At 44.4% G+C, this 27527-nt stretch overlaps 1 protein-coding gene across 2 annotated transcripts in view; it reads right to left on the bottom strand.

Annotated features, from left to right (window-relative positions):
- Positions 1 to 27182, bottom strand: part of EVA1C (eva-1 homolog C) — a gene marked incomplete at both ends in the record, with an annotated part of 41417 nt that extends 14235 nt beyond the window's left edge. Inside the window, 4 exons of one of the 2 annotated variants that reach the window (XM_081999621.1) lie at positions 3539 to 3691; positions 6738 to 6861; positions 10322 to 10518; positions 27056 to 27182. In XM_081999621.1, the coding sequence (XP_081855747.1) occupies positions 3539 to 3691; positions 6738 to 6861; positions 10322 to 10518; positions 27056 to 27182 (601 nt within the window). Of the gene's footprint in view, positions 1 to 3538; positions 3692 to 6737; positions 6862 to 10303; positions 10519 to 27055 lie in introns of those variants that run through there. The other variant, XM_081999622.1, reaches the window with a different exon arrangement.
- Between the last annotated feature and the right edge of the window lie 345 nt (positions 27183 to 27527).

The following is a 27527-nucleotide window of genomic DNA, read 5'->3' as shown; positions in this document are numbered from 1 at the left end:
CAAATCATGCATCTCCCCCAAACTGCGTCGAGCAAGATGAGTTGTTCTAAGCGCAGCTTTTTGTTTCTGGTAATTTTTAACAAAAGCAAGGGACACTTTGGAATGAAAGGTGCAAGTTACACATATAATTAGGTATCAGTTTGGGGACTGAAAGTAGTTGCTGCCTTATCAGCAACGGTACTCACTAGGGAGTTTCTTGTAGTCAGCAGTTCAAATCTTTACTCAGATTCAAATCTTCTCTTTATCTGAATCAGAACAGGGACGGACTTGGATGTATGTTTCCCTTAACCCACCCTGTGAGGGCTTTTCAGCTGGCTTTGTCTCATGCTAAAGCTGTTCCATTGCCTAGGGTAAGCAAGACTTAACCAGACCAGAGACAACTCTACTGTAAAGGCTTTGTCTAGCAGGGATGACACCATGATGCCATTGCTCTTCTTCCTCCTCTGTCTTGAAAATGGCACCTAATTTACATTATTAAACTGGCTCAGAAATCTAGTTTCCAAGAGGAGGCAGTCATGCTAAATGTTGAGCTGAGGCTCAGGATCCTACAGGTGAGCTGAGGCCACAGAGATACCACCAACACCAGAGATGGATTTTTATACTCTATTTCTGATATGGAGGAGAGCCTTCATGCTATAGAAATTTTACATTTTTCTGTGTTCCCTTTGAAACAGAGCTCCAAAAATCTGTTAGCTGATTTGATAGACTGTTCACAGAAAAGCAATAGATCAGAATGCATCTGTCTCAGTCCTAACCTGCTCTTTGTCATTAATTGCCTATCAGCTATATTACATGTGACATGAGGTCACCAAAATCTTGAGAAGTATCTAATTAATTCAATACCCAGTAGTCCTAGCAGGACTATATCAAGTACGGAGAGATGCAAAACTCTTGAGCTCAACAGAGACTTCCTATACTTGTCATTAGGACCTACAGATGACTTCTCTTCTGCATAGTACTGAAAACACACCTCAGTTTCCCTGCGATGCAGTGAAAGAAATGGAAAGGCTCAAGCACTGCCTTTAGGCTGAGGTGCACAAACGTGAGTAGAAACAACAACAGATGTGTGCTGGAACAAACATATACAAGTACGTGGGCTTTGATTCAGCAACGAAGAGCAGCTGCGGTAAGTTTCTAAACTGTCTCAAATCTTTAAAATCACATTGACATTCAAATTACCGTTGCTTTCCCTGAGATAAAGGTACACAGACATTTCAAAAGTCTAATCATGCACCCACTCACATCTGTATGTGCTTAAATAACCACATAAATACAATTTAAGCTTGAGATGGATAGATCTGGAGTCAACTGGATTTGGGTCCTAAGCACTAAATCTTTTTGTCATAACTAAATGTGTACTCCCAAGCCACATAGGTGCTTCTGAAAATTATACTCACTGCAGAGGGTTACTGGTACCATGCAGGAAGAGGCCAAGCACTTTCATTAAGTATTGGGAAATCTATACAAGGATCTACCTTCTATAGATCTACCTTGTGTTTGTCTCAGGTTTTGTGCTCTCCCCTATTACCACAGTTTTAGGTTGCTTTATAGAACACAAAACCAGCAACAGCCAGAGGTGCTCACCAACTCAAGAGGTGATCGTATACAGGGGCCACGCAGAGAGTTTGTTGCTGTTGCAAATTCTTTCTCTATTTATACTGTGAAACTTTATCCAATAAGAAGGGTTTGCAGTATTCTGATCTGTGAACTCTTAAGTGTTGACATCAGAGGCGAGTGATTTCCAGAGGTGAATGAAGTGCAAGAAATAAGTATGATGGCAGCCTTTCTTGAGCGACTGAGCTATCTCTGCTCTGCCTCGCCTCATACACTAATGCCTCCATCATGAAGGATATACGGGTCTGTCAGAAACCTGCTAGAATGTTTCCTCCACAGAACAGATAAGCGGAGCTGAAGTCTGTGTGAAGGACCACACAGGACAGCCAGTGTGAAATGTAGACCTGGCGATTTAAAATAGACTGTTGCCTAAGAATAGATTACAGTTTTCAGCCAATACATTTTAATAATATCTATATAACAAAATAGAAACACTGGCTTGCAGACAAATGGCTTTTAAGGCTAATTATTGACCTCTTTTGATGTTCAGAGATGCTTCTTATAGATTTCACCTATAGCACGTTTCTTAGGAGTAAAGTTCAGCCTTTGCACAGGGCTGGCATCAGTCATATAAGTCTCTCCCTGTGTGGTATTAAGGGATTTGAACAGCACACGTATCTTTTGCTGGCGATCTCCATGGCATGAAAACTCACCTTCATACCTTTGGTGTCAACCACTGAACATATTATCCATACAAGCATCAAGCATCCTCACAACCACATGCTACTATAAATTCAGATATTTAGTGACAAAAAGTGAGTCATAAGTCATTAATCATACAGCAGCTGAGACTATGCAGTGAAGTCGATGATTTTTGGTCTACGTCGATGACCAATATGGTTATCGACGTAGACCATACAACTACTTATGATGTTTTGGGTTCTTTTACCTATTCCAAAGGGAACGGTCTGTGCCTGAAAGCGTTCACCGTCTGACCAAAGTAATATTAAAATTATAGCAACACTAGTATATTGTTTATATATCAGTTACTAATGTAGTCATATTAATATCATATATTAATAGCTATATATTGGGATGCACCTGTACTAGTAAATCAGCGGTGGGAGGGTATGTTTCTGGCACTCCAAGGCAGTGCTCCACTCTGGTAAGTATGGTCCTTGCCCCCATCTGGCCCAGGGCCAACAGCATCCTCTCAACAGCTCCCTATCAATCACAGCTGAGGAGCTAGCACAGGCCAGGGAGCAGCCCCAAGGAGCAGTCGGCATGCAGTCATCCCATGTTGGGGGGCAAGAGTGCAGAACTACATACGTAGGACATTCCTGCCTGCTGGACTTGGTGCCAGAGAGAAGTCCCAGGCACATTTGATTTTCTAGTGTACTACCACGGTCTTCGAGTCTGGTCATACAACAGCATCTAAAGCAATGGACTGTGACCTATGGAACCTATCCTTACAGTCTGCGTTTAAGGCAAGGAAGAGCTGGCAGAAACAGAGCTCACAGAAGGAGGTAACAGTAAGACAAGGTGTCGTGCCCTAGGTGATCCTGCCTTGGCAGGGGGGTTGGACCAGATGATCTTCAGAGGTCCCTTCCAACCCCTGCCATTGATTCTGTGACACTCAGGTTGCCTCATCATTGTCAGAAGTTGGAGGAAGAAGAGGCAAACAACTGATAATTAGTATACATCACCTAAGTTCAAGACAGCCAACAGAAGTAGGGGTTTTGATGTTAATTATACTAAGGACTGATTAACTATATGCAAGTTTATTACTTTGCTGCATTTCTTAGTTTATGTTTCTTCCTCATACTGGGCAATTCGTTTGAGTTTCAGAAATAATCTCTCATATTTCAATCACTGCCGCCTTCAAAATGCCATTGCTCTTGCACCTGAAGTTTTCTCCCCATCTGTTTCCCCTCTTCTCTGTGCACCTGCTTGGAGAAGGTCTATCAACAGCATAGAAACATACCAAAGGGGGGGACGCGCTCCACTTCTGTCGAGCAGACGTTCTCCTCATGTGCCCGTCTGCCATAGGTGGCAGAGTAGATGATAAGGAACTTGGACTCCTGACAGTGGAGTTTCAGTTCCTGGTTTTCACATGCTGATTTGGTTTTGTATTCAGCTAAAATAGAAGAAAATAACAATATGGTAGCATGAGGCAATTTACTCAGCTGGACTGTTAATAGCAAATGGCAGCATGACAGAAAACAGCTTTTCTGCAAGTTCTGTTGCAAGTGATATGCGGCACTATTACAACCAGAGACAGAGCCAACAGCAAAGCAGAGTGCTTCCTCCAACTGAACTGCTCCCATATGACTACCTAAAGCCTCCGGCTCCATTTTGAAAGGAACAAAAAAGTTAACTTTTGCCAATCATCTCCTCTCCCAGTGGAACAGCCTCCCCCCTTCCCACCTTATTTCCTGGCTTGCTTTCCACTGCTGCTCAGCAGGAGAAGCCTCTCCCCGGGACAGTGCTCCATTCTACGCCTACTTCAGATGCCCGCCTGAGTGCTGAGAGCCTCCGACCGCCCATCAATCACAGGGATGGCTGGCATCACCCGGTGCCACCGCACACGCCCCTGAGCGAGCACCGAAGAATGGGAGGCACAAAGGCATGGGGATGGGCGACATACCCTGAGCCAGACAGCGCTTTCAGCTGTATCTCCATGGCTCCACCGAGGTCAGTGGGTTTCCCGGGCATGACTATGCAGCAAGGGCTCATTTGAAAGTTTTGCTGACAAAGCAATTCGAATCAGGAGGCTGAGAAAAATACCTCCCCGCCACCCTTTCTCAGCTGGCAGCGGCACACTGGCTGTGCTCGCAGCTCAGAGGTGGGGAAGCCAGTGAGATGGTCTCCAGACAGCATGGTTTATTCCTCCTAGGGAACGGGTTAAAATCTGCCATCTGGCCAAGGAGGTCTCTGGCTGGCCTAAGCAGCCACTCTGCTTGCAGCATTTTACGGCTCAAGCCTTCCTAGTCTAGGTATGGTGGCAAACCTTTTCAGTGCAGATAAAGCCGGGGAGATGAGTTTATTCTGCTCCTTTTTTTTTTTTTTTCTTTTCTTTTTCAAAAATGTGAAAATAGGAAAAGGAGGTTCCTGAGCTGAGCAGGAGAAAAGGGAAACCTTATTGTTACTGAGTTGTATCCCTGTGAGCGGAGCGTGGGTGGTGGTGCTAGGGGAACTGGAGAGAGAAAAACCTCCTATCTATTCAATAAAGGAAACATTATTGTTTCATTTAGAAGAGATTAAAAAAAAGAAAAGGGGTTAATGTCCTTGGTAATAGTCCGGTTTCTTCTATTCGAGCTCATCAGCAGTCACATGTTTAAGTCTAAAAAAAGTGGTTTTAAAAAATACTTGACCTGCTGCAGATTGTTACTTCTGCAGAAGCACCTGACATACCGTACACCCATGAGGATCATGCCAAGAAAACAGAGGCTCTGACCCAAGGGCTAACAGCCTAAAGTGATGTTCTGTGTCTGTACAGCTGCGCTCCGTGGTTGCTGGAGAGGCTAGGGAAGTACAGACAACAGAAAAAAACCCACAAATGGTATAAGACAAAGGTAAGAATACAACAGAGACCTCTGCAGAGAGAGAGCAACAGAGGAAAACACAGCATTTCTAAACAGATGAAAAACTAAGGGATTCAGGCAATTGCTTAAGTGCCCACTTGAAGGCAAGGAGATTGTAAAATACACTTAAAGTTATACCCAAGTGATTTCCCGAGTAGGGATGTTTTCCACAGCCAACCCTAACAATACTGGTATCTTACCTACAAATATAAATTTCCTGTCACATGAAGTCATGTAATTTGCACTGGAACTGGACTATTCCTCAGTTCTGAAGGCAGCACTTGCTGTTAAATGCATTTTAACCAGCTTTTGTAAAATCCAGATTACAGAGAATATTATATATTCAAAGTAGTGCATTTCCAGTGGGAAAAATATTAAGCAGCTTATAAAAGTAACAAACAGGATCTCAATCCACTTTTGCTTAGTAAAAAGAGGTTTCAAATGACACAGACACAGCTATGATATTCAAATCCATCTACTATTAATAATGCAGTAATTTTAATACGTGAAAAAGAATCTTTAAACTATAAGATAATAAAACAGATCTTCGAAATGTTAAATTTCAGAGTTTTTTTCCCCCTGATGATTGGCTCAGTAAGTCTCCCTGGGAGTTCTTGTGTCAGTGCTTTGCCAAAGGTAACACCTACCTACTCCATTCCCGTATCTCTGCTCTGACTTCAATACTCCGCATAAATTGGTGCTTCAGTTTGCTTGCCGCCCCTGTTCCTATTCCACCAATGATGTCTATCTTAATGCTCTGATTAAAGAAAATCTCTTTTGTGCTTTCTCCTTTAGTTGTGGGATGGTATTTCTGAGTTGGCTGGTGAACCTACCCATAAATCATCATTCAACTATTTTCTTTGGGACCCATTTCATCCACACTGGGGATAGCTGCCAAAAAAAGCTGAGCCTCCAGGCTACTGGGGCTTGTTCTCATATACAATAGCAACAAGAAAAACAATTAAAAAACACCAATAAATGAAACCTCATGATGATTGTCTTAATCTTTCTTACACTTTTCTTATGTTTACCAAGTGCATTCTCTTTGAGGCAGGATTTGCCCCTTTACGTATCAATGTTAATTACCTGCATAGAATACACGTGATTCTACAATGAAATTCTGTAATAAAGCTAGCCACACGTATGTATCCTCCAGACATTATTCTATAAATGGGAGGTAGGAACAGAGGGTCATTGAAAGCTTTGGTCCTCCTTAAGCATTTTTGTATATTCCTTATTATGATATCTTCTTCATCATTTGGATCCTTCACCCAAGCGTCTGATTTTGCTGTTCAGCTCTATCTTTCTAATATGACGCTATCATTACCATCTCCTTAAAAATAATTTCCAAAACATTTTTCCTTCCTAGTTTGATGTCTGACTCTGCCGAACTATGCTGGTCGTTAACTTGGCAGCAAGCACACTGAAGCTGTAAACACAATGGAGAGCTAAGGTAAAGCAGAAAAAAACAATTTGTTATTAATCTAAGAGTCTCAAAACTTCACATGGATTTATGCAAAGCCTTGTACAGTGGCATTTTAACCAAAACAAACAACAAAACACACACAAATACACATTTGCCTGATGTGGATTACTTACTAGGTTTGCATTTAAAGGAGACAAGGAGGAATTTAGTGGTCCCTGGACACAGATCAGGTCCAAAAACCCGACTATTGACAAGGAGTTGGCAGGATCTCAGGTTTTGGCATTCATCCAGTACTTTCTAGAACAACGGGCAAAAAGGATAGGCTTGAAAACAAGGTATGAAGCTATATAGCAATGAGAACACTTAGTTGTACTTTGTTCTATAAAGGACAGAAATCATTCCTTCACAACCTTTTGGCTGTAAACACGTAAGAAACATCTGCATCACCAGATTTAAGCCACACCTCTACCGGACTTCGAGGCGTGCCCAAGTTTATGGCAACACATTCATCCCAGGGATGCTCATGGCAACTTAGGATGTTACCCATCTGCTGTTTTTCACTTCTTTCTCTCCCCCCAGCCGGTCGGCCAGGTCCCGCTGTGTGCCACCGCAGCCTCGGAGGTGCTTGGGACTCCGTGCAGAGCCCAGAGCAACTGGGAAGACGCTCAGCCCCCAGCCTCTTCACTGATGTGCCTGTGGCACTCACTCGCTCCTGGCTGATGGCATTGATGGGAGTGCAATGCCCAGGTGAAGCAGGGTGACTCAAAAAGGTGTCTTTCTAACATTCATTTCATCTCAATCTACTTCAGTTTACCTGAGCACGCTCCGTAATATCTTCACTTGAAAGAGTTCTAGCTAATGACTTGGTGTGCCTTAGTGACACTTAAGCACAACCGTAGCTTTAAGCCATGTGTAGGACCTCCTGCTTAAGGGGCACTTGCTGCTTGCTTGCAGTTACACACATCATCAGATATTTACTTCACTTGCCACTTCAACCAATTCCAGAATTGGTTTGATCAGATAGCACAGCTGTGGCTGTCTATCCTAAGCCTGCTTGTCTTTTTTTTTTTTTTTTTTGTTTTTGTTTAAATGCTCTTTCTAAGGCCATCTCTACCCCAGATTTTTTGGCTCAGTAATATATCGTGGTTCTTACTGTGCTGCTTCACTGGGAGCGGCAACAAAAGGAGGACAATAAAAAAGTCAGAAGCATTATATGCAGAGGGTCACGTGGACCCTCTCCAAGTTCAGCAAAAGGACCGAGTACTCCTAAAGCTCACATTGGTCTTCCCACTTCATCAGTGGTTTCGGAGCTGTAGCTACAGAAAATATGAAGACACTGCCCAACATGAGTCCGAGCCCAGTTTTTAACACAGTCACAAGCCAAAGCACCTAAAACCCCCAGTTTAAATACAGCAGTGTACTTAGGAAATTCTTACTCGCCTTCAAAGCTTGGTTTAGAGTGGGCTTTCTATACACTATTTTTGGACAGTCTGCGGTGTTGTGCCCAGGATTCTTGATGTTTAAAATCACAGCAGGCTGCGGTAAGGAGGGCAGTGTCTCCAGGTCACCCCACTCTTGACAGGAGTAACTGTAAGATACCATTCTCTGATAGATTTAGGTACTCCTGTAAAATCGGTGGGAATTTTTGCCTTGTTTCTCATCAGAAGGGCTCTCAGTCATACCAAGAGGCCAAATCACAAATTTACCACTGTGATAGCATAAGCTGCACTCTTGTTTCCAGGCTGAGAGCGCTGGCAGTGGCTGAATCTCTCCTGTCATCCCTGGAAGCCATCCCTCCCAAGCAGAAATGATACACGTTGGCAGCACTTTGCAGCAATCCTGTAACACTCCTGCCTTTTTGTTCCCGTTGGTAGAAGGAGAGGACTTGCATCCAACAGTTTTTGAGCATTAAGTGCACTCTAAAGAGTTTAAAAGGCAAGGAAAAGCACAGCAGACTTAATTTTATCAGACAATTCTTCTTCCACAGAGTTGCAAGTCAAACAAGTAACTCCTCCTTAATCGTGACGGTTCTGGAACAGGCCAGTGAAATTGAGTTATGTCTTTGGTAAGTGGAGATAGCTGTCCCCTACTGAGTCACCTTCTGTTTGCACCTGAGCTGAATCACCTCCTGTGCATCTGTTTGTACGTTCTCCTATTTAATGCAAACAGCAGTCGCATTTTCTATCATGTTGCTGTGCAAAAACACGCAACCACAAAAGCAAACAATGATACTCACAATGAGATAGCACTGGGCTGTTAATATCTCAAGACAGATCTAACTTTGCAGTGATCCTTTTAGTAGGAGGTCACCGTAAAAAACGCCTGTTATGCTTCCTGCCGGCTGCATCATGCCCAATTATGCAGACTGCAGATGCAGTACCAAAGGGAAAGGGAGGAGGGATGAGATCACTGGTGCTCTTTTCTAAGAAATCAGTTTACAGGATGTGTCTCTTCTCCTTGACAGAACCGTAACTCCCTGAGATGCACAGCACTCGTATCTCTCACGTTCGTGGCCTCATCAAAATGCTTTCCTGCCTTTGATCAGTGACAGTGCCTGAACGATGATGATAGTTTATACAACAGTTATCCCATGCTGTGTTTACTATATTCAAGGGAAAAAACTGTCCATGGAGATCTCACAAAGGCACTCACAAGCCCAAAATAATCATTGGTGTCACTTCGCTGTAGTCAGTAAAATGACATCAAGGATGCATCTGGCCTACTGTTTTCGGTGGAGAGCTGTACTTTCACATGGCCCATAGGTCACGTCTGGAATGTCTTTAGAAAGTTGCAGTACAACATGGGCAAGCCACACTTAAAAAATGCCCTAATATTGTTTCTGGAGAGAGGATATTACTGCCAAACCATTTGGTACAACTCCTAAACTCACTGGTGGTGGGAAATGATGCTCCCTGTTGCCAAGAAGCAACGTGTCAGCTGCAAGCACAAAAGTTGCAAGCTTCATCAAAGCTTCTGTAGAGCATTTACAACAGCTTCACCAACAGAATGTGTTCAGGTTCCACTGACTACTCATTTTTGCAATGATTTACTGAATTTGGCCTAACACTGGGCATTTTCACTACGATGACACAAGCCTTTGACAGCAGTGTAAGTCTGCTTAACCTTCTAAGCCTTGTTACAAAAGTCTCCATAGCAGAAAGTAAAAATTTATGAAGTATAAATCATTTTAAACTATACTGAAGTAGGCCCAGCACACAAACCATACAATATGATGGATACAAATCACGTATTAATGAAAATGCTGGTGTCTGCAGAAGTGCTTAGGATCTGCTGTTTAGCTGTCATGGTGCCTTCTGCGTGAGTGAAGATAGCTATGGAACAAGCCAAACGCCAACCAGAGTGCCATCTTATTCAATGGGTTTGTAACTGTCAAATGTTTGTAACCTCTCCTGGGGAAAAGGAGGGCCTGTGCAATGGATTAAGACTGGTCTGCTCAGTCATGACCAGCCCTTGACTAGAAGGGAATTGATTATTTTAGGCAACTTTGAGAATGGAGTTTCCAAAGCAAGGCTTATCAATGCAGAAGGCAATCCACAAAGTTTTTACAAACCTATGGTAACATCCTTCTGGACAGACAAATTCTTTCAGTTGTAATACTTTCCATGGCAAACTGACATAGTCACCATGTCATTTCATTCAACGTTGTGAACACTTGCCATTTTCACACAGCATAGCTCACCGCATGGAAACCTTCAAAAACATTGTGTGCATTAAGAACCTTTCCAACATGCGATACCTGCAAAGAGGTGGGTGCCACACAGTTTATGGGTTCTGCCATCCTGGTTTCAGGCTCCCGAGTACTACACATGTGGTAGTCTTGCCCGTAAAATGCTGACTGAACACTTATTGTTGAATGCCGAGGACAGTGAAGACTCAAATGTTCCCCATCGCAGGCGTAGGCAGTATGATTTTGCAGAAGTTTGGTTAGGTAACCTAGAAAATATTCAGCTCTGTTACAACTAGTACAGGAAATGACAAGCTCGTTAGATAATAAGAAAACCACAATCAGTCTCTGGAAAGGGCATTGTAGTCAAGGTTATGCGTATGGCCCGCTGCCACACCACATGGTTCTGTGAATGGGTCAACCTTTACATGCTAGTAACGCTCAGGTCTGGAAAACAAGAGGTCGCGTGGCAGTGAGTCAGAGCCCTACCAGCACTCCAGCAGCGGCACTGTGTCGGAGATGTCATTTCACATACAATAAAAGGGCTCAGGCCCTTGCCAGTCGTGGTCACGAACAATCGCATGGTGTGTTTGCAGAAGTCAGAAGGGCTATGACTTGGTTTTGTGGGCTAGAGTCTCACGTTCCAGCTGGTTAAGATATTCCTTACACCTCAGCTTAAACTGATGCTTTGCACTCCTGGGCTCCTAGGCAGTTGTGTTTCACATGAATGATAATAAAATCTGTGATTCTTTCTGTATCACTGAATCAGATGCTAGGATAACCAAGGAAAGGTGGTCCATCAGTGCTGGACACTGTAGGTGCTTGACAGAAACCCAGAAGTAAGACACACAGAATTTTGTATTTCACAGAATCATAGAAGAGTTTGGGTTGGAAGGGACCTTTAAAGGTCATCTAGTCCAACTTCCCAGCAATAAGCAGGGACACCTTCAACTACATCAGGTTGCTCAGAGCGTAACCATAGAGTTTGTTGGTTTTAGCAGGAGAGGGAGAGGTAGGATCTGTATGCAGCTGTCCACCTGCACCATCCTTTTGCATCTTCTAATAAGTCCATGAGTAGCAGAGCTAATGACAGCTGTTTTTCTGGTTTGTATTTCATCACGTATTGCCTCTTTAGCCAAGATTTCTGTTATCACCACAAATACTTATAAATTTTAACCTCCTACTGCCCTTCTCTCTGTTCTGCAGAATACTTAATGGAAACATGCAGGCTGCTACCTTTGACCATTACAAATTAGCCATTGTGATGGGAAACTGTTATGGGTAATTTAATTCAAAGACTTTCCTCACATATCATTATGAGGCTTTGATACTTCTACCACACTTGATTAAAATCTATCTTTAAGCAGAAAATGTTTGTGGGTGAAGGGGAAGAAGAGGCATGAGGGTCAGGAGAGATAAAGGATACAAAATACTGATCTACAATGAAGCAAAATCCTTCCTCATACCTCATCCATAAACACATGGAAATTAGACTCCAAACCACTTTTTTCCCCATGAGTTTTACGACAACCCAATATACTACAATCAAAGCAAATTGGTTTTCTAATTCTTCCACTATTAGCCAAATTTTTCATTAATGTGCATACAATAACTGTATTTGAATAGTTTCCTTATTCTTATACATGCATTAAATCCTGTATAATTCTCTCTAAAATCAATTCCCAATTGCTAGAACACCAGGTTCATCCACATTCAGGTCAAAAAATCCAAACAGAATTCTCCAAACCAAACATATTAAGTAATGAGAAAGCACCAAGAGCTTCCACTGATTTATTTGAGAAAAGATTTGTAGAAGTTTTAAAACTGAGACCATGGTTACATATGTATCTTTTTAATTTCCAAAATTATAATTTTCCTATCTTTGCCTCTTTTCCAAACATGTAATTGATCTAAATAAAGACAAAAGCTAGTATCTTCTCCTCAGAAGCCTTCCTTACCCAGTTGTGGTAACAGCAACATTATTACTGGTAACTATAATGAAGGGAAAAAAAACCCGCATATTTTCTTGCTTTGGTGGCTGAATCAGAACTAGAATGACAATTTTTTGTATCGTTAAACAAAAATTAGTTTTCTTGAAGAAAATATTGAACAAGAGTTTGCTCATGCCATTTGATTTTCACACTTTTTGCCCTTTTTAAGCCTTTCACCAAAGACGAGCAATTTTTAAAAAAGGTTTTAAAATGGAAATTTAAGTATTCCAAGTAAACGATATGAAAATAAAGTACTTCAGTCCTCTGGCATCTTTTCCAGCTCCAGTTGTGCAACTGGATAGGAAAACTCAGCTCCCCTATTAGTTACTAAGTCTGGAGAAAGGAGAAGCCTGCTTCACTACTGTCTTTGCTGTTCCTCTTCTAGAGCCAAGGGAAGACAGGAGACAGCTAGATGCACCTTCCAGTGCAGCAAACATGTAGGCGAGTTCCTCGCCTCGTTGAACTCCGTCTGAGCATGGAAATGAGAAAAGAGAGAATTTCATGCCCTGTATTTGCAGTCTAGATCTCAAGGAGACCAGCCCAGCAGAAATCCCCGTGGCTTCTCACAGGTTAAAAAAACCCAAACAAATCCTTCCCCTACATTTTCTGTGTAATTGAGACCACAAATAACTTAGCGTTCCAGCCAGAGCCGCTCCTCTGTCAGCCTGCTCCTGAAAGGTGCTGGATATTGCCAGGAAAATGGGCCGAATGCCCAACTGCACCCAAGCGACTTTGCTACGGTCCGATACCATAACGGGGCCTCCAGTGGCATTTACTGCCGGTGAATGCCTTTGGCACGGCCATCACAGCATAAAAGGGCCACAGTGTAGAAGAGTACTCAGCCCAATGTGAGTTGTGGGCACTCAACACCTTGAAAGATTTAGCCCGATATTTGTAATCATTTCAGTTCTTCAGGTTTTAAGTTACTTGGAGCCAAGAGTGCTGTATACAAAACAGCCCAGTATTCCCTCAAGAATATCAGCTATGTTGTGCTTTGGATGAGTTCCCTGGCATCTTAACTGCTACTTTGATCCTGCAAATTCCTAATCCAGCATCTAAGCACCTTTCTCCAACAATTGCAACTACTCAATCCTTTTAAAAAAATGCCTTTTTAAAAAACTTGCTCTGATTCTGTATTAGCAATATGGTTCAGTTGTAAAAATAGCGTTAGATGGACTAGTGAAAATAAGACACCACGCTCTCTGGCCTTCCAAGTGGCATTCAAAGTGACACTGCTGTAACTAAAATCCTTGTGTATTTGCACACAATAAAGGATAAAAATAGTAATGGAAATTGGCTGCGAAACTCTGGTAAGAGAAGTGGTGACGTACTAGTATCTGAATTGCTCGTCCCGCATGGCAGGCCACATAAACCTACATTTTCTATTACCATACACACAGCCTACTTAGACACCGGTGGAGCGGTCGGCCCTTTGAGAAGAGCGGTGCCAAACCGGGCAGCTCACGGCCCACGCCGAGAAAGGACTCCCACTCCAAAAGTCACGATTTCCTCTTGCTTCTTCCCTGAAAAACTCCAGCTTTTTTCCTCTCCTCGTGCCGGCCCCCTTCCACGTACCGGGGTGCTGCCCGCCCTGCGCCCACCCGGAGGACGGACCTTGGGGAGGGAATAAAGTTTTCTTGGCGGCTGCCACCTCTCGCCTCGGCGCCGGAGCAGTGCTTGCGCGGGAGGGAGCAGCGTCCGGTTGCTTTCCCTCCTTTCCTGGGCAGCACCGCCTTGTAGTCGCCCCGGCAGAGAGCTCCATCGTCTTCTTGAGACCCTGAAGCCTCCCTGTGTTGTTTACCGAGTCCTGTACAGAAACGCGCTTCCCTCGAGGCAGCAAATTTAGCCGAACGACAACCTAAGGTTACGGGGAAAATGTGTTCTTATCTCTACAATTAATAGCAGCCGTGATTATCGGGAGAGAGGGCATTGTAAGAGCTGAATGGGTCTGTCACTCCTTCGGAGGCACGCTTCCTTTTCTGCATGTCTCTCAACCGGTGCAATTAAATCAGGTCATCCGAAATAGACAGCGGGGCTGCCTCGCCGTCCAACAGACAGCAGGACTGGGTCGCTTTCAGGCTCCGGCCCAGCACATCGCCCGGCCTACAGGCACTTCAGAGCGCTATTTGTTGTTGAGAATCTCTCGTTTTGTGTTTGTTTAATTAATCAATATGTCAGCCGTGAATTCTGAGGATTTTAATTTTTTTTGTTTTTGTTTTTTTTAGGCTATCTAGAGGCTGTGCCTGAACTACAGCACACCTCTAAGCCCTGGTGCCCTGCTTGCCAGGGAAGTACTCGCTGCCTCCCCGCCGGCCGGCACACGAGGAGATTCCCTTCCCCTGGAAGGCCGGGCACAGGGAGGGCTGGAGCACAACCACGGCTCGCCCCGGCATGGATGGAGTCAGGTCACGGCTGTGTGTGCGCCCGGACTGAGAAACCATAAGATTTGCGACTTACGCGGTTTCTTACCCTGAGCATACAGAATCTTAATCAGACCCTATAAAAATCCTTAAACAACTTAAGGTTTTAAACCTAATGTTTTTTTTCTCTTTGTTTTCTGGGTTGCTGGGTGATATGGGGGGGTGGTTTAACAACGGCAGTCACTTTTTCAAGCATTATTCTGCAATGAGGAGGACTACGGATTTCCTCTTTCTTTTTTCAAAATAATACATGTGAATTTTTCTTAAAACACCATGAAACTTCAAAGAAAATGTCAACTCCTGTGGGAATGGTATAAACTAGAACAACTTGGCAATACTGCAGTGTCCCAACAACATCTCTTCGCGCCTCTGTGCGAAAGCCTCACTAGGAGCTTTCCCATTTATCCAAGACATACACTCATAAGCATGGCACGGGGTGCTCTGCATACAAAATCATCTACAAGACATTACAGACTGCCTCAGAAGTTAAGCGTGAATCATAGGGCAATAAACAGATCCCATTGATTTGAAGGCCAGAAGGTATCATCCCACCCAACTGTCTGCATAACCCAGACTACTCACTCATTGTAACTTTTTTACCGAGACACAAAACACCAATGCAGAATCCAAGCATAATCCTTTCTTCCAGAATTAGCAAAATTAGTCACAGCATCCGCTGTGTTGACAAAGAACTTCAACTAAAAAAACACAGCACCAGGAAAACACAAAACACTGAGGCTGAGCAGCTGAACAAAGCCTTACTGATCACTTCTTGTAAAGGAGGACTGATAAACTGTTAATGACAATGACAGACAAAAATAACTGGCCTAAGAGAGTAAAGGTTGTAAATAGATATCTCTTTGTGTGAAATAGAGCTCTTAAAAGGTTATTGTTTTTACACTCAACATTTGCTCCTGGCATTATTGTTTTGAATAGCAACAATAATGGTAGTAACAAACCCAAAGGTATGAAAATTCAGTAAGAGGTTTTTTTTTTCTCTTAAAAACACTGAAAAACTGGGAACTTAGAAAGGTCTAGTTTAAAAAAATCCAACTACCAAAAAGCCTGGAAGCGGTCAGCCACGAGATGTGTCACATGTCCCACGTACGGCACAAGACAGTGCAGGGTGCTCGGATTCGCTGGATGCGTTCCTTATGGTGGAAGATGCTAACGCAAGGCCTTGAGGCCCTTTTTCAGTTGTCAGCATCAGACTTAAAAAGAAACGAGCATATTCTGTCCAGCCCCGCCGCACTGGCATGAACCTCACCATGTGGAAGCATCAAGGAGAACAGCATTTCAAGCTGCGAGTCTAATGCCTAGCACATATTAAATGCAATCTCAGCGTTGACTGATGTAATGGCTTTTTGGCAAGAGAGCAGCTTTGCAGTGCAATATTTTTAGAGCCTGAAGCTGAGCAGCACACGGCCTACGAGGATTCTCAGAACAGGGCCTTCACATACAGATTTAGTAATATTAGTTCCTGTGCATCGTTCAATCTAGCTTATTTAGCACAGCAATTTGCTAGCTCATTTTAAAGACATACAAATCCATTTTAGATCAAAATAGATTGAAACAGCACACGTATTGTTGTGGGAGTCCCAGAAGGCTAATCCATTCGGTAAATCGACATCAGCTCCTGCAGTTTCATGAAGAATTGTGCCAACAGGCATTAAAAATACACAAGCAAGACTGACGGAAGAGATCTCATGTGGTGATAACAGAATTGTTGATAAACTCTACTATAAACACCATTAAAAGCATCAATCTGATATTTATTGTTATTTGGGATCCTGCTGCAGTACTTCTCCCGCAGTATTTTCTCCATTGGTTTGTGAAGGAAGCACTGAAGAAAAATTAACCCCTAAGTTTCCTTCCCCTCTGCCATGTCCTCCCCTGGTCTTTAGAGGCAGCGATACCCTCCCCATGCTCTTCAGGGTTTGTGCATAATTGCTGCTTTCAGAGCCGGGCTGTGTGTGTGGACACGACAGTGCCTCTTTGGCTCTGTTCACAGAGGCAGGGATCCGCCTCTCGTAATTCTCGGTAGTCTCTTACCGCGGTTGTCTGCAAGTTCTTTCTTGTGGTAGCTCTTTTTTTGAATTAGTAATTGTGACAGCGGGCAAATGTTATCCAGGAAAGACACTGTTTCTAAAATTCACAACACTATGTTTCTTGCCCCATCATTTTATTCTTTTTCATCCAGGTGCCTTGTAAGCATATTGTTTGAGTCATTCTAGCCCGACTTGGTCTTACAGTCTTTTATCAGTAAGAAATACCCTTAGGCAGAAGCACTGTTTATTCTACGTGCTGTTCATAAATGAGTATAACAGTTCACTCAGCAGATACACATAAAAATCCATACTTGCTTAATATATGCTTTCTTGCATAGTCACTAGTTTGACTTAATTACCCTCCATTGCTTGTTTTTTTTCAGTGTGCTTTTTTCCACTATTCCTCTCAACACTAATACTCATTACAAGTGACTAGTATCCTACTAACTTAATCCCTTTGCTTGTACTACAGGTGATGGCATGAAAAGCTCATTTGCCATGCAAGGAAAATAATTTGTGCATAATCACTGTAATTTTTGTATTATCTAAACCTTCTTGATATAGGGATAGATGTTCACTTAGAAAAACTAGCAGTAATCTAGTTTCACTGATAAGCTAGTGAGCATAAAAAATCTTTCCATTTCCAAATGTCTAGTTTGGTTTCAGACCATCCAAAGCTGTTGCTTCTCTTAGAATCAGAAACAGAAACTTGCAAATTTTCGGTTGACCATTTCTAAAGGAGATGAAGCTTTTGAGATCATGATCTCTGTTCATCTGCCATTCCCTTACTCAACTCAACAACTTTTAAGCTCTGTGGCCAGTTTCAAACCTGAGGGGTACAGGACTCAAAGAAATAAAGTTCCTACAAGTTTCATGAAAATTGAAGCCTGAGCAGATGAGTCAAAATAAGAATTGTCACTTCCAACTCAATCCCTTACTAATGTTAAAAGTCAGCTGGCTGCTGAAGAGACATTATACGTATACTGGAGAGCTAATCAGCCTGTTGCTAATGGAGCAATTTGTTTTCACCGGCCTTAACGACAGATGAAGGATTAAGCCTTCAGTAAGAAAATGCTTAAGTTAAAAGTGAAAATGCTTTTGGGACAGTACAGCAATCAAAGCAGGCATTAGCGATGAAGACCTAGGTCAGGTTTTCCATGAACAGTTTTATCAACGTGTACACTTTCCTAAGGAAATTGTTTTGTTTCATTTTTTCCCTCCTAGTCATACCTCAAGGATCGTAACTTGGATCATAACCACCTTATTCAACCTAATTCTCACTGTCTGCTAAATCTGAGGGTCAAATTAAGCACAAGCTTGGTTCCACTTAAGCCAGAGAAGGGACCCAGGTAACGAGGAGATAATTCAGCATAAGCACCCATTCAAGCTCTAGCACGTGAACAGGGCTTATTCAGTGAGTAGCAGCACATACAAGACGCCAAGCTATGAACTTGAGAAAAATAAAACCAAGACATCATAAAGAAAGTATAGGTCTCCTGTAACTTTGTTGGTTATGCCCAAGGGTCATTGGTTCTCCAGGAAGCACATAACCTCTTCATATCCATGCCACTCAGCTCAGACTTGCAGTTACGTGTATTAAATTTTTGCAGAGTGGGAAAATTCATGAATCCTGCACTCACAGACCAGATGCCTACTCCCTCTCTCATATCCTCCCACAGCTGTTCTCTGTTTCCTTCACATCTACAGTTTTATATTCCCTTGTGTTGTCTCCTATGAGCAATGCTTATTTTTATTATATCCCAATGGCTCTCTGAGGAAATCTGAGAGATCTCTGTGATCTTCCTTTTTCTCATTCTCTTTTTATTTCCTTTTTCCCTTTTTCTGTTAGGAAGAGGCAAACTATTACTGATCCTCAAAGATTTTGGTCTGTAGTAAACTCCATGCTACGGTCAGTTGTATTTCTCTCAGCTATTCCACGAAGCCACGGGGCAAACATTTGTCCTGGGACTTAATATGGAACTATTACAGTAGAAAAGGATGATTTTCTCCCTCCTATCCTAAGATGCTGACAAGAAGTACAACGCTGTTAAGGGAGACTGTGAGGCTCTCTTCTGCCCTTGCCAAAAATCCTTCTTTTGATTGGAGACATAGTAGCCTCTTCTAGTGCCATTAACAAGAAGTAACAAGAGAAAGGCTCAGCAGGCGGCAACTGCTTCTGGAGACAGAATGAGTGAATCATTATGCCCAAGAGACAGCAAAGTTATGATCTTCCCAAAGACTGCAAGTAGGACAACCCCAGGGACTAGAGGAAAATATTGCTTTGGAAACTTGGATTTATGAACTTGAACCTCCATGCAAACTCGAGAGCCGAGGGCTGTTCATTGCCAGCTCCTCAGAAAACAAACTACAGGTTTTATTCTGCAAACAGAACGCTGATAATTCAGATACATTGGAGATCAGGGAATTTGCCTATTGAATCACTAAGTCCATCCTCTGGCAGCTCACAGATCTGCACTGTTATGATGGCTTATAGTAGAGCAGGTCCAAGCCAGAAAAGCAAAAAAAAACCCACCTCACCCTTATAGCCTGATGCTTTTCTTTACAAAAACATTTCATTCTCCCCAACTCAGTTTTAGCCTGAAGAAATGAAAAGTCCAAAATTGCAAAAAGATTCTGAAAATTTAACACTTGTCTTCCCATCCAAGAATAAATACAATGAGGAAAAATAAACAGATATTTGTGGGTTGAGACCCTCATCCAAAGCCCAGTGAAATCCTTGGGAATCATTCCAGTGACCATAGGCTTTCAATCAGGTCTTATATTATGAGTGATGTTTTAAAATTAATTCTAAATTAAGAGACAAACATCACTGGTATTTAATTTGTTGCCAGAAGCCACACAATAGACCTTTGAAATAAAACTTTTAAAATGCATAGATGAAATGACTCACCAATGCTGAACAAATAAGGCACAACCACGCCTCCTTCTGCTCTTCAGCTCCCTTTAGGACACTATTTTCCCTGTCTTTGGTAATATATCAAAATATTTCAATTTTAATTGTAGATTATTGTTGGCAGATGACAGAATTCTCATAACTGGTGACCGGTCAGACAGTGCTTTCTCTGTCTGGGGACACTTTCATCAAAAACTGAGTATTTATTTGGAACAAGTCTGTAACTCCTTTCTCTAATAAAGCTGAGACTGTCTGGAAGCTCTGTCTTACTAAGAAGGGTATCAGCAGCAGATGGAAGAGGAAGGCAGGGGGGAGCTAATCCCTGCTATTTATTTTGAATATAAATAACATGATGTGTCAGGTGCCAGCAATCTGCACAGTGAGAACAAAGAGAGTTCCTGCCCCAAAGGTGTAAGAAATCTGAAAGACAGACTCAAACACGTTGGTCTCTGAGCAGTGGAGCTCAGGACGTCTGTTTCCTATAGGCATATGTCTCATGCCTGAATTTCCCAACATCTGTTGTAGGGGTAGGAGCATCAAACTATGCTTTAACTCACTTCGGGAGAGCTTTTGGAGCAGCATCCTTTCTTGGGGATGCTAGTAGGGCCTAGCTGCTTACGCTCACAAAATGTGTAGGGACTTCAAAGGACCAAAGCTTTTACTTCTCTAATAAGGATGATTAAATCTGATCAGTGTACTTAACAAAAAATATTAGGCAAAATCCGTATCTAAAATGGGATTTCATAAACTACACTTCCTCAGAAAAGCAGCGAGAACTGTAGAGACAAAACCTTGGATCTCAGCACCATGATCTAAACTAAAATCTCACTTCTGACACACACCTCTCTGTTCCACAGAACAAATCCCAGATCCAAAGCCGCTCCACTTTGAGAAACTTTACACCAGACTTCGAGGTTTAACTCCTGTATTATTGAAATGAAACATGTTTTTAAAATGAAATGTTTTTCTTTGAACAAAGCAAGCAAAATTTGCTTTTGACATTTACAAGGCAGTATCAAGAAGATGCATCATTGACATCACTCCTTTTAGCACCTCTTTAAATATCCTGGTGGAAGGACAAGCTCCACTTGCCACAGTGAGTCAACAGAACCGACTCAAGAAAATTCATACAGGGTTTTATCTGACCAACACAAAACCAACAAAAAAACCTCCGCATCATTGTGGCTAGTCATGATTGATCCTGCCACTTTATAACAAAACAAAGCATTTGCTTGAAGCATTTGTTTGCTTTCCTTTTGCCTGGGGGAATCTGGGATGGGTGAGTGCCACAGAACTTAATGGAAACTTTTAATGCAGAAAGGCCACAAGATCAGATTATAAATCTTGGGTGAACTGGTTTGCTTTTTCATTAGATCCATTTGTTTTCTACTGCTGGGTCAGAAGATCAAGCCTATGGAGTTAAAGCGATGCCTAGTTCTGTCTGAACTCTTCTGGAAATAGAAAGAGAAGTTGACACCAGCGGACAAAAATTAAAAGGTTCTACCCAAGCAGGGGCTGCTTTTTCTGTTCACATCCAGAAAGTCATTCTTCAGCCCGGTTATGCAATCACACAGTTACTTCATTTTTGATCTTTGGTTACAGCCACGTTTCTTGAAAGCTGCCCAGAAAACCTGGCTGGGACTAAGGTAAAGAAAGGGACATTGACTGATGAAGTGAGCAAAGGAGGCCAGTTCAAGCAGAAGCCCTAAGCTCAAAGTAGCATGGGAAAAAAAGAGGAAGAAGTGAAAGAAAGGGTGCAAAATACCCACAAGCAGATATAAAAAAAGGTGAATGGATGTTCCTCAGTGCTACCTGTGAGAAGGAATTTGTTTCCAGAAGGGTAAGAGGACAGTTCATTTTTGCCACTGATGGGGAAGAGGCAGGAGAAGGATCAGGGCTAGGACAGAGAGCCAATGGGAGCGCACAGCACTTTTCCCATTGCCAGCAAGCAGGGCCGGGGGATGAGACGAGGAAGCAGTGACTCCTGCTGTTGGGAAGGTACATGCCCCTGAGCAACGGCCACCATCCCCAGCAAAACCAACCCTCCCTCAGCAGCAGTGGTAGCAGACAGTTGGGCTTTCTATAGCACAAATATAGGTATATAAATATACTATATAAGTTTGGTGGTCTTGCCAGCTCCTTATTTTATAGAACCATAGAAAAATTCAGGTTGGAAAAGACTTTTAAGATCAAGTCCAACCGTTAACTGAACACTGCCAAGTCCACGACTAAACCATGTCCCTAAGCACCACATCTACGTGTCTTTTAAATACCTCCAGTGATGGTGACTCAACCACTTCCCTGGGCAGCCTGTTCCAATATCTAACAACCCTTTTGGTGAAGAAATTTTTCCTAATATCCAATCTAAACCTCCCCTGGCGCAACTTGAGGCCATTTCCTCTCATCCTATCACTTGTTACTTGGGAGAAGAGACCAACATCCTCGTCGCCACAACCCCCTTTCAGATAGTTGTAGAGAGCGGTAAGGCCTCTCCTCAGCCTCCTCTTCTCCAGACTGAACAACCCCGGTTCCCTCAGACACTCCTCATAGGACTTGTGCTCTAGACCCTTGATCAGCTGTGTTGCCCTTCTCTGGACATCTACAGCGAAGGACCAAAAGAGCTGCCTCAACACAGCCTCCCTCAGCGCTTTTTTCATAGCTCCCTCTCACTCCCTGCCTGTGTCTCTGCTGTCTGGAGCCATCCCTGCTGGGACCTGCTTCTCTGTCCCCACGTCTCCTCCCCGTCACTGCTCACAGAACACCGTCTCACCCACTGCGTGCTCAGCGCTGCTCTGCAGGCACCTCCTGGCAGCAACGCACTGCCCAGGGGCATCTGGCATCTCTGTGTCTGCAGGCTGCGATGGGAATGTCTGACCATCCCTGGTGAAACTGGAAATTTGATGCTGGTGCTGTCCGTAAGCCACCAGGTATTGGTTTTTTATACTTCCTGGTTTATTCACTCCCAAGTGAAAAAGATTTGGAGTTTCAGTGTCCACTCCAGAACTGGGAGATGAATTTCCATGTCCCACTCCCCACCCAGACAACCAAGAGTAGAAGACTGAAAGCACCAGCTCCTTCCCTTTCAAGTACCTCTGCCTGATGTTCTTCAAAAGCTGCTTCTGCCAATGTCCTCTGCTGAGCTGGATCTGTCAGTAGCCCTGACCCAAAGAGCACCTTCTCGGTAGGCAGAAGGACCGTGCCCTGACAGAGGTCCCTCCTTTCACCTACAGCTTCTCCCCACAATGTCACGGGGAGCTCCCTGGGCAGGCTGAGTGCTGACCCTGGCAGTTGGCAGAGTCCTTGCCCTGGCACACAGCTCCCAGGGGTGCAGGGACCCTACTCTGAGGGACCGCCCTGGGCACCTCTGGCTGCGCACCCACCTTCACACCCCCTGCAGCTGTCCCTGGAAGCAGGAATCCATGATGTCCTGTCCCTTTCAACTGCATGGCAGGGAATCACCGCTCTGGAGCACACCCTCCGCCTCTACACAAAGGAAACTGTGACAGTCTTGCTGGGAACCAGTCCTTGAACACAGAGGACCTGTGAGGAAATGGTTGTCATGTGGCCTTGATTTCGTGAAAAATGTGTCCCTCTTCACTTCTGACAGTCTCTTGGGAGCCCAGAGTATTTAGGATTTTGGCTCCCAGAGACTGGAGAATTAGCAAAATTCACAGCACTCTCCAGTCTCCTGGACTGGGATCTGATCTGATCTAATCTGGAAGCTGCAAGTGATCACTGAAAAAAACAACATGAGGACAGAGCTTTGTCAAGTAGGAATGAAACTGTGGACATGAATAAGTATTTTGGTGAAAAGGTACTTTAGATGTCTTTTGAAGACTAAGCATGAGGGGAAGAAAATTCTCTAGCTGTAGGATCAAACCAATATGCATGAAGATCTAAGCAACGAACTGGGGATTAAATCTCTCTCTCCTTTCTTCCAAACCTTCAGCTTTCAGTTTCAAATTTGTGCATAAATGCTTGGATTCCACCTTTAAAAATTAATCACATAGAGGACTGCAGACCTGAGCAAACCTTCACTTTCAGTAGCTAATGAAATTAATAGGTAAGTAAGTTCTTTGTTGCTACTGAACTGCTAGAGAAGAATAGCTTATGCAGATCATTAAGCACTACTTTACCTCCAATATCTCCTGTTATTAAAAGGAGAAACTAATTTTGCTTACTGACACTGACTCGTCCTCACAGATTTTGATTTAGAACTGCTGCTGGAGTCTTGTTTCAGAACATTTTTCTCCCTAAAAAATACCAATTCACATACCAATTCATAAAATGTTATTGCACAGTGAAGAAATATCTTAAAAAAAAAAACCAACAAAAACCACCAACAAAATTTTTTTTCATAGTTAAAAGCTGGACTGAGAAACATATGAGAACAAGAACCTGCAGCTCTATATCCTATAAGGGCAAGAGTAATAACCAGACCACAACTGACCTGCAGTAAACAAATGAAGAAATTCTACTTGCAGCCAGAGCTGCCAACCTCTCTCTTATGAAAAGGGAGGGACAAATATGGTACTAGTTTCACTGCCTCTGTTGTGTGAAGTGATCCATAGAAAATGACCACAGTTTTCTAAATGGGGAAATAAATACAAGTCAAACATTAAAAAAAAAAACAAAAAACAACACTTCACTATCCACATACACTGTTCCTTGCTCTGCTTTCCAAAACATCAAACAAATCGCAAGAGGCGTCATCTTTGTGTTGTTGCAAACAACCAGCTACATCTTGTGATTAACAAGCGGACTCTGGGCAGGTTCAAATTGCTAGTATGATTTCATAAATACATGAAGAGAACAGCAAAGGTTACACGTGCGGTTGTTGCAATCTGACAGCAGCCTGGGAAGTGATTACAGAAAGCTGTCAGAATTGGGGGGAAGGGGAGCAGGGAAGGAGAGAGGAACAGAGTTTGGGCTGCTGACATAGAGATCTGATGCTGGAAAGACACAGAGCGGCAAAGGCAATGACCCAAAAAAAGTATGCACCTGATAATCTCAGCATAAAAGCCTGCAATCCGTGAAAAGGAGGAAAAGTTTCAGCAACTGGCCTTCCAGTTCTCCGTGCACTCCTAAATTCCCAGTGCCAGGACGAATCGTGCAGAACACGTTGACAGCGCAGACCTCCGTTCCTTTCGCTACGCCACGGGCTGCACGTGGGAACCTATAGCGGGCTGCCTGGAAGCTTTACCCTCAGAAGGGCAGAAGGGACCTGACCCTTTCCAGACAAGTGAAAGCGCAGGTGGTGGGTAAAGCAGGGGCAGCCGGCTCCTCGCTCCTCGGCCCTTGGGGTAATCCCCCAGGAGCTGCCTGCACCTTGGCAGCTGCAAGGTGCTGCCCCTTTAAACAGGGCAGATTTATTTTCATGTAAATTTAACGGAGCTTATGAAAATCAAGTCGCTGAGGGAGGGAGTAAATAAGGAAATTCAGCAACTCTAGAAGCTCAGCCTGAAGCTGCTTTTGTGGTTCTCGCTGTAATTCTACAGGTATTAGAGAGATGCGGGATGGCACTGCAAGGGTGGCACCTTACGTCTGACAATTCCTGGCCCGCAGCACCTACTTGGGAAGCAACTAAAAACTTCTCTGCATGCTCTGGTTACCTTTTTTTGAAAGGCTCCAGTAACATTTTGGTCTTTTCTGTCATTCTGGATTACATCTCCATATAAAAAGTAAAAAAAAACAAAACAAAACTGAGCACAACTTGTTCAAGCCTGGGAACTTCCCAGTCTGTCAAGAATTTCGGAATCTGATTTTCTTTTCTACATCTTATTTACTGAATTGTCTGCATGACATTTTTAATACTGATCTCTGGGATGAGACAGAGATTTTACCTTGGTCATTCTACCTACTTGGAAGTTCAGTACACAATGAATTCTTAACACAGCTGTACTTATGAAATGTATCTCGGATAACCTTATCTACATAACTTCATTTGAAAAGTGAATGGACTTTTGTGAGAGGAACTTTCCTAGATAAACTAGAGGGATATTTTTTAACTCAGCAGCTATTTGAAAGGGAAAATATGAACATTTATTTTATTTTCTTGTGAAGAACTACCATGTGATTACAAAACTAACATCTACAAGCCAGCAGCTAAGCCAAAAAACCACCAAAGAATGAGATACCAAGCATTTAAAAGCCTTCTACATGTAAAAGGCATGTAATAGGAGAAACGTAGTTTATCCATGTGTATAATTCTCGTCTTTATATTTGGTGCTTGGTTGCTTGATTAGAAATGTTGAGGCTTACAGAGTTGGAGAGAATAATAAAATCACAAACTGCATTTTCCGGCTGCTGAGAAAATAGTTTCTACAGAACCATCACCAGCCTTTTGAACTGTATTAACATGAACTGTATTAATATGCATAACAACACATTTGGACTATTAATAATATACTAACTTTGTTCCAGTGCACTTGACTGGCTTTTGGAAAGTTCTGCTCTATTCATTAAGGGTAAGGTTTGCTTTCTGCCCTAAAGGCAGTTCCTTAAGCTTGCAACTGCCAGGAATATGCTGTGCTTACTGTGAAATGTAGAAAGGAGAGAAACTGCTCTTTTAAATAATTCTGTAACAGCCCTGAGATGCCCTGGAGCACAAGAAACGTTACAAGAGTGCTGTTTTCTCAGACAGAGAAGAAAGATTGCTTCTTCTGCTGGAAACAAGGACAACTCTCCAGCTTCCACAGTCATTTCATTTTGCACTGACAGGGAACCCTCGCACTATCTGACATGGGTGATTTCTGAATGACAGCTAGAGCCCCTGCACACTTCCAAGCGACTCCCACCACCCCCTCCCAGCAAAGAGAGCGCGGCGCTTGCTCGCTGCCGCCGCTGAGGGCGGCTCACTCAGGGCCCGACTCCAAGTCTCCAGGAGAAAGTGGGAACCTGTCCAGGGACTTCCACGCACTTTGGGTCAGGCCCCGGCCGATTCACGCGCGGCTTTCCCACAGTTTAAGTCCTCACGTCCCCTTCCCACTGGGCCCCTCTGGCAGCCCTTAACCCTCTCTTCCTTCCCCTCCCCACCCTCCTCCCCGCTTCACACGGTGCCGCGGCGCCGGCACATCTGGATCACGGGCCCGTGCTCCGCCGGGCACAGGCCCGCACCCCGCCCCGGGACGCGCCGCGCCAGCGCCCAGCTTCTCCAGCCGGGCCGGGGAACAGAACGAAGGTACGGATTTTTCCCGGGCCGGGGGCGCGGGAGGCGGACAGGCAGCACCGGCCCTCCCGCGGCGGGGAGCGCCAGCACCTCACGCCCGCGCCTCTCCGAGGGGTACGGCGGCTTCCCTGCGGCGGCACGGGGGGCCGGCAGCACGCGCAGGTGCCCTCCTCCTGCCTCGGCCGCCGCTCCCCTCAGCCCCCTGCGCCGGGCACCGCGTCCCGGGTGACCGTTAGTCCGTCCCGGCCCTCCCGCCGTCCCGTACCTGAGAAGTCGGCGAGCGCCGCGACCTCCGCGCTGCACAGGAGGATGACGCAGGAGAGGAGGCGGAGGAGCCGCCCGGGCTCTACCTGTCTCCGGCGTGGATGCTGCCCCGCAGCCCCTTCCCTCATGGTGCGGGAGAGGGCAGCTCGGGGCGGAGGGGCAGACCCGCCGCCTCACATGATGGAGCCGGCCCCGGCTTGGCGGCACGGCCACCCCCGGCCCGCCGGGCGCCCTCCGCCGCGGGGCAGCGCCGGCTGCCCCGGGACCGCGCGGGCGGGGGAGGGCGGAGCAGCCCTGCCCGAGGCCGAGGCCGCAGCGCAGCCGCCCCCCGCCGCGGCGGGAGGCGGGGGGGTTGTCCCGGGAGGCGCGGGGCCCCGGCAGGCGCGTCGCCGCCGCCGCGGGGGAGCCCGGAGGGCGGTGGGGAAGGGAAGCGGCTGCTCGCCGGCGCCGTGCCTGGCACTGCCCTCAAGGCA

Source organism: Phaethon aethereus (assembly GCF_964289735.1).
Source record: "Phaethon aethereus genome assembly, chromosome: 1".
NCBI classification, from domain to species: Eukaryota; Metazoa; Chordata; class Aves; order Phaethontiformes; family Phaethontidae; genus Phaethon; species Phaethon aethereus.
The sequence above is the reverse complement of the archived record's forward strand: the minus strand, read 5'-3'. Positions and strand labels throughout refer to the sequence as shown.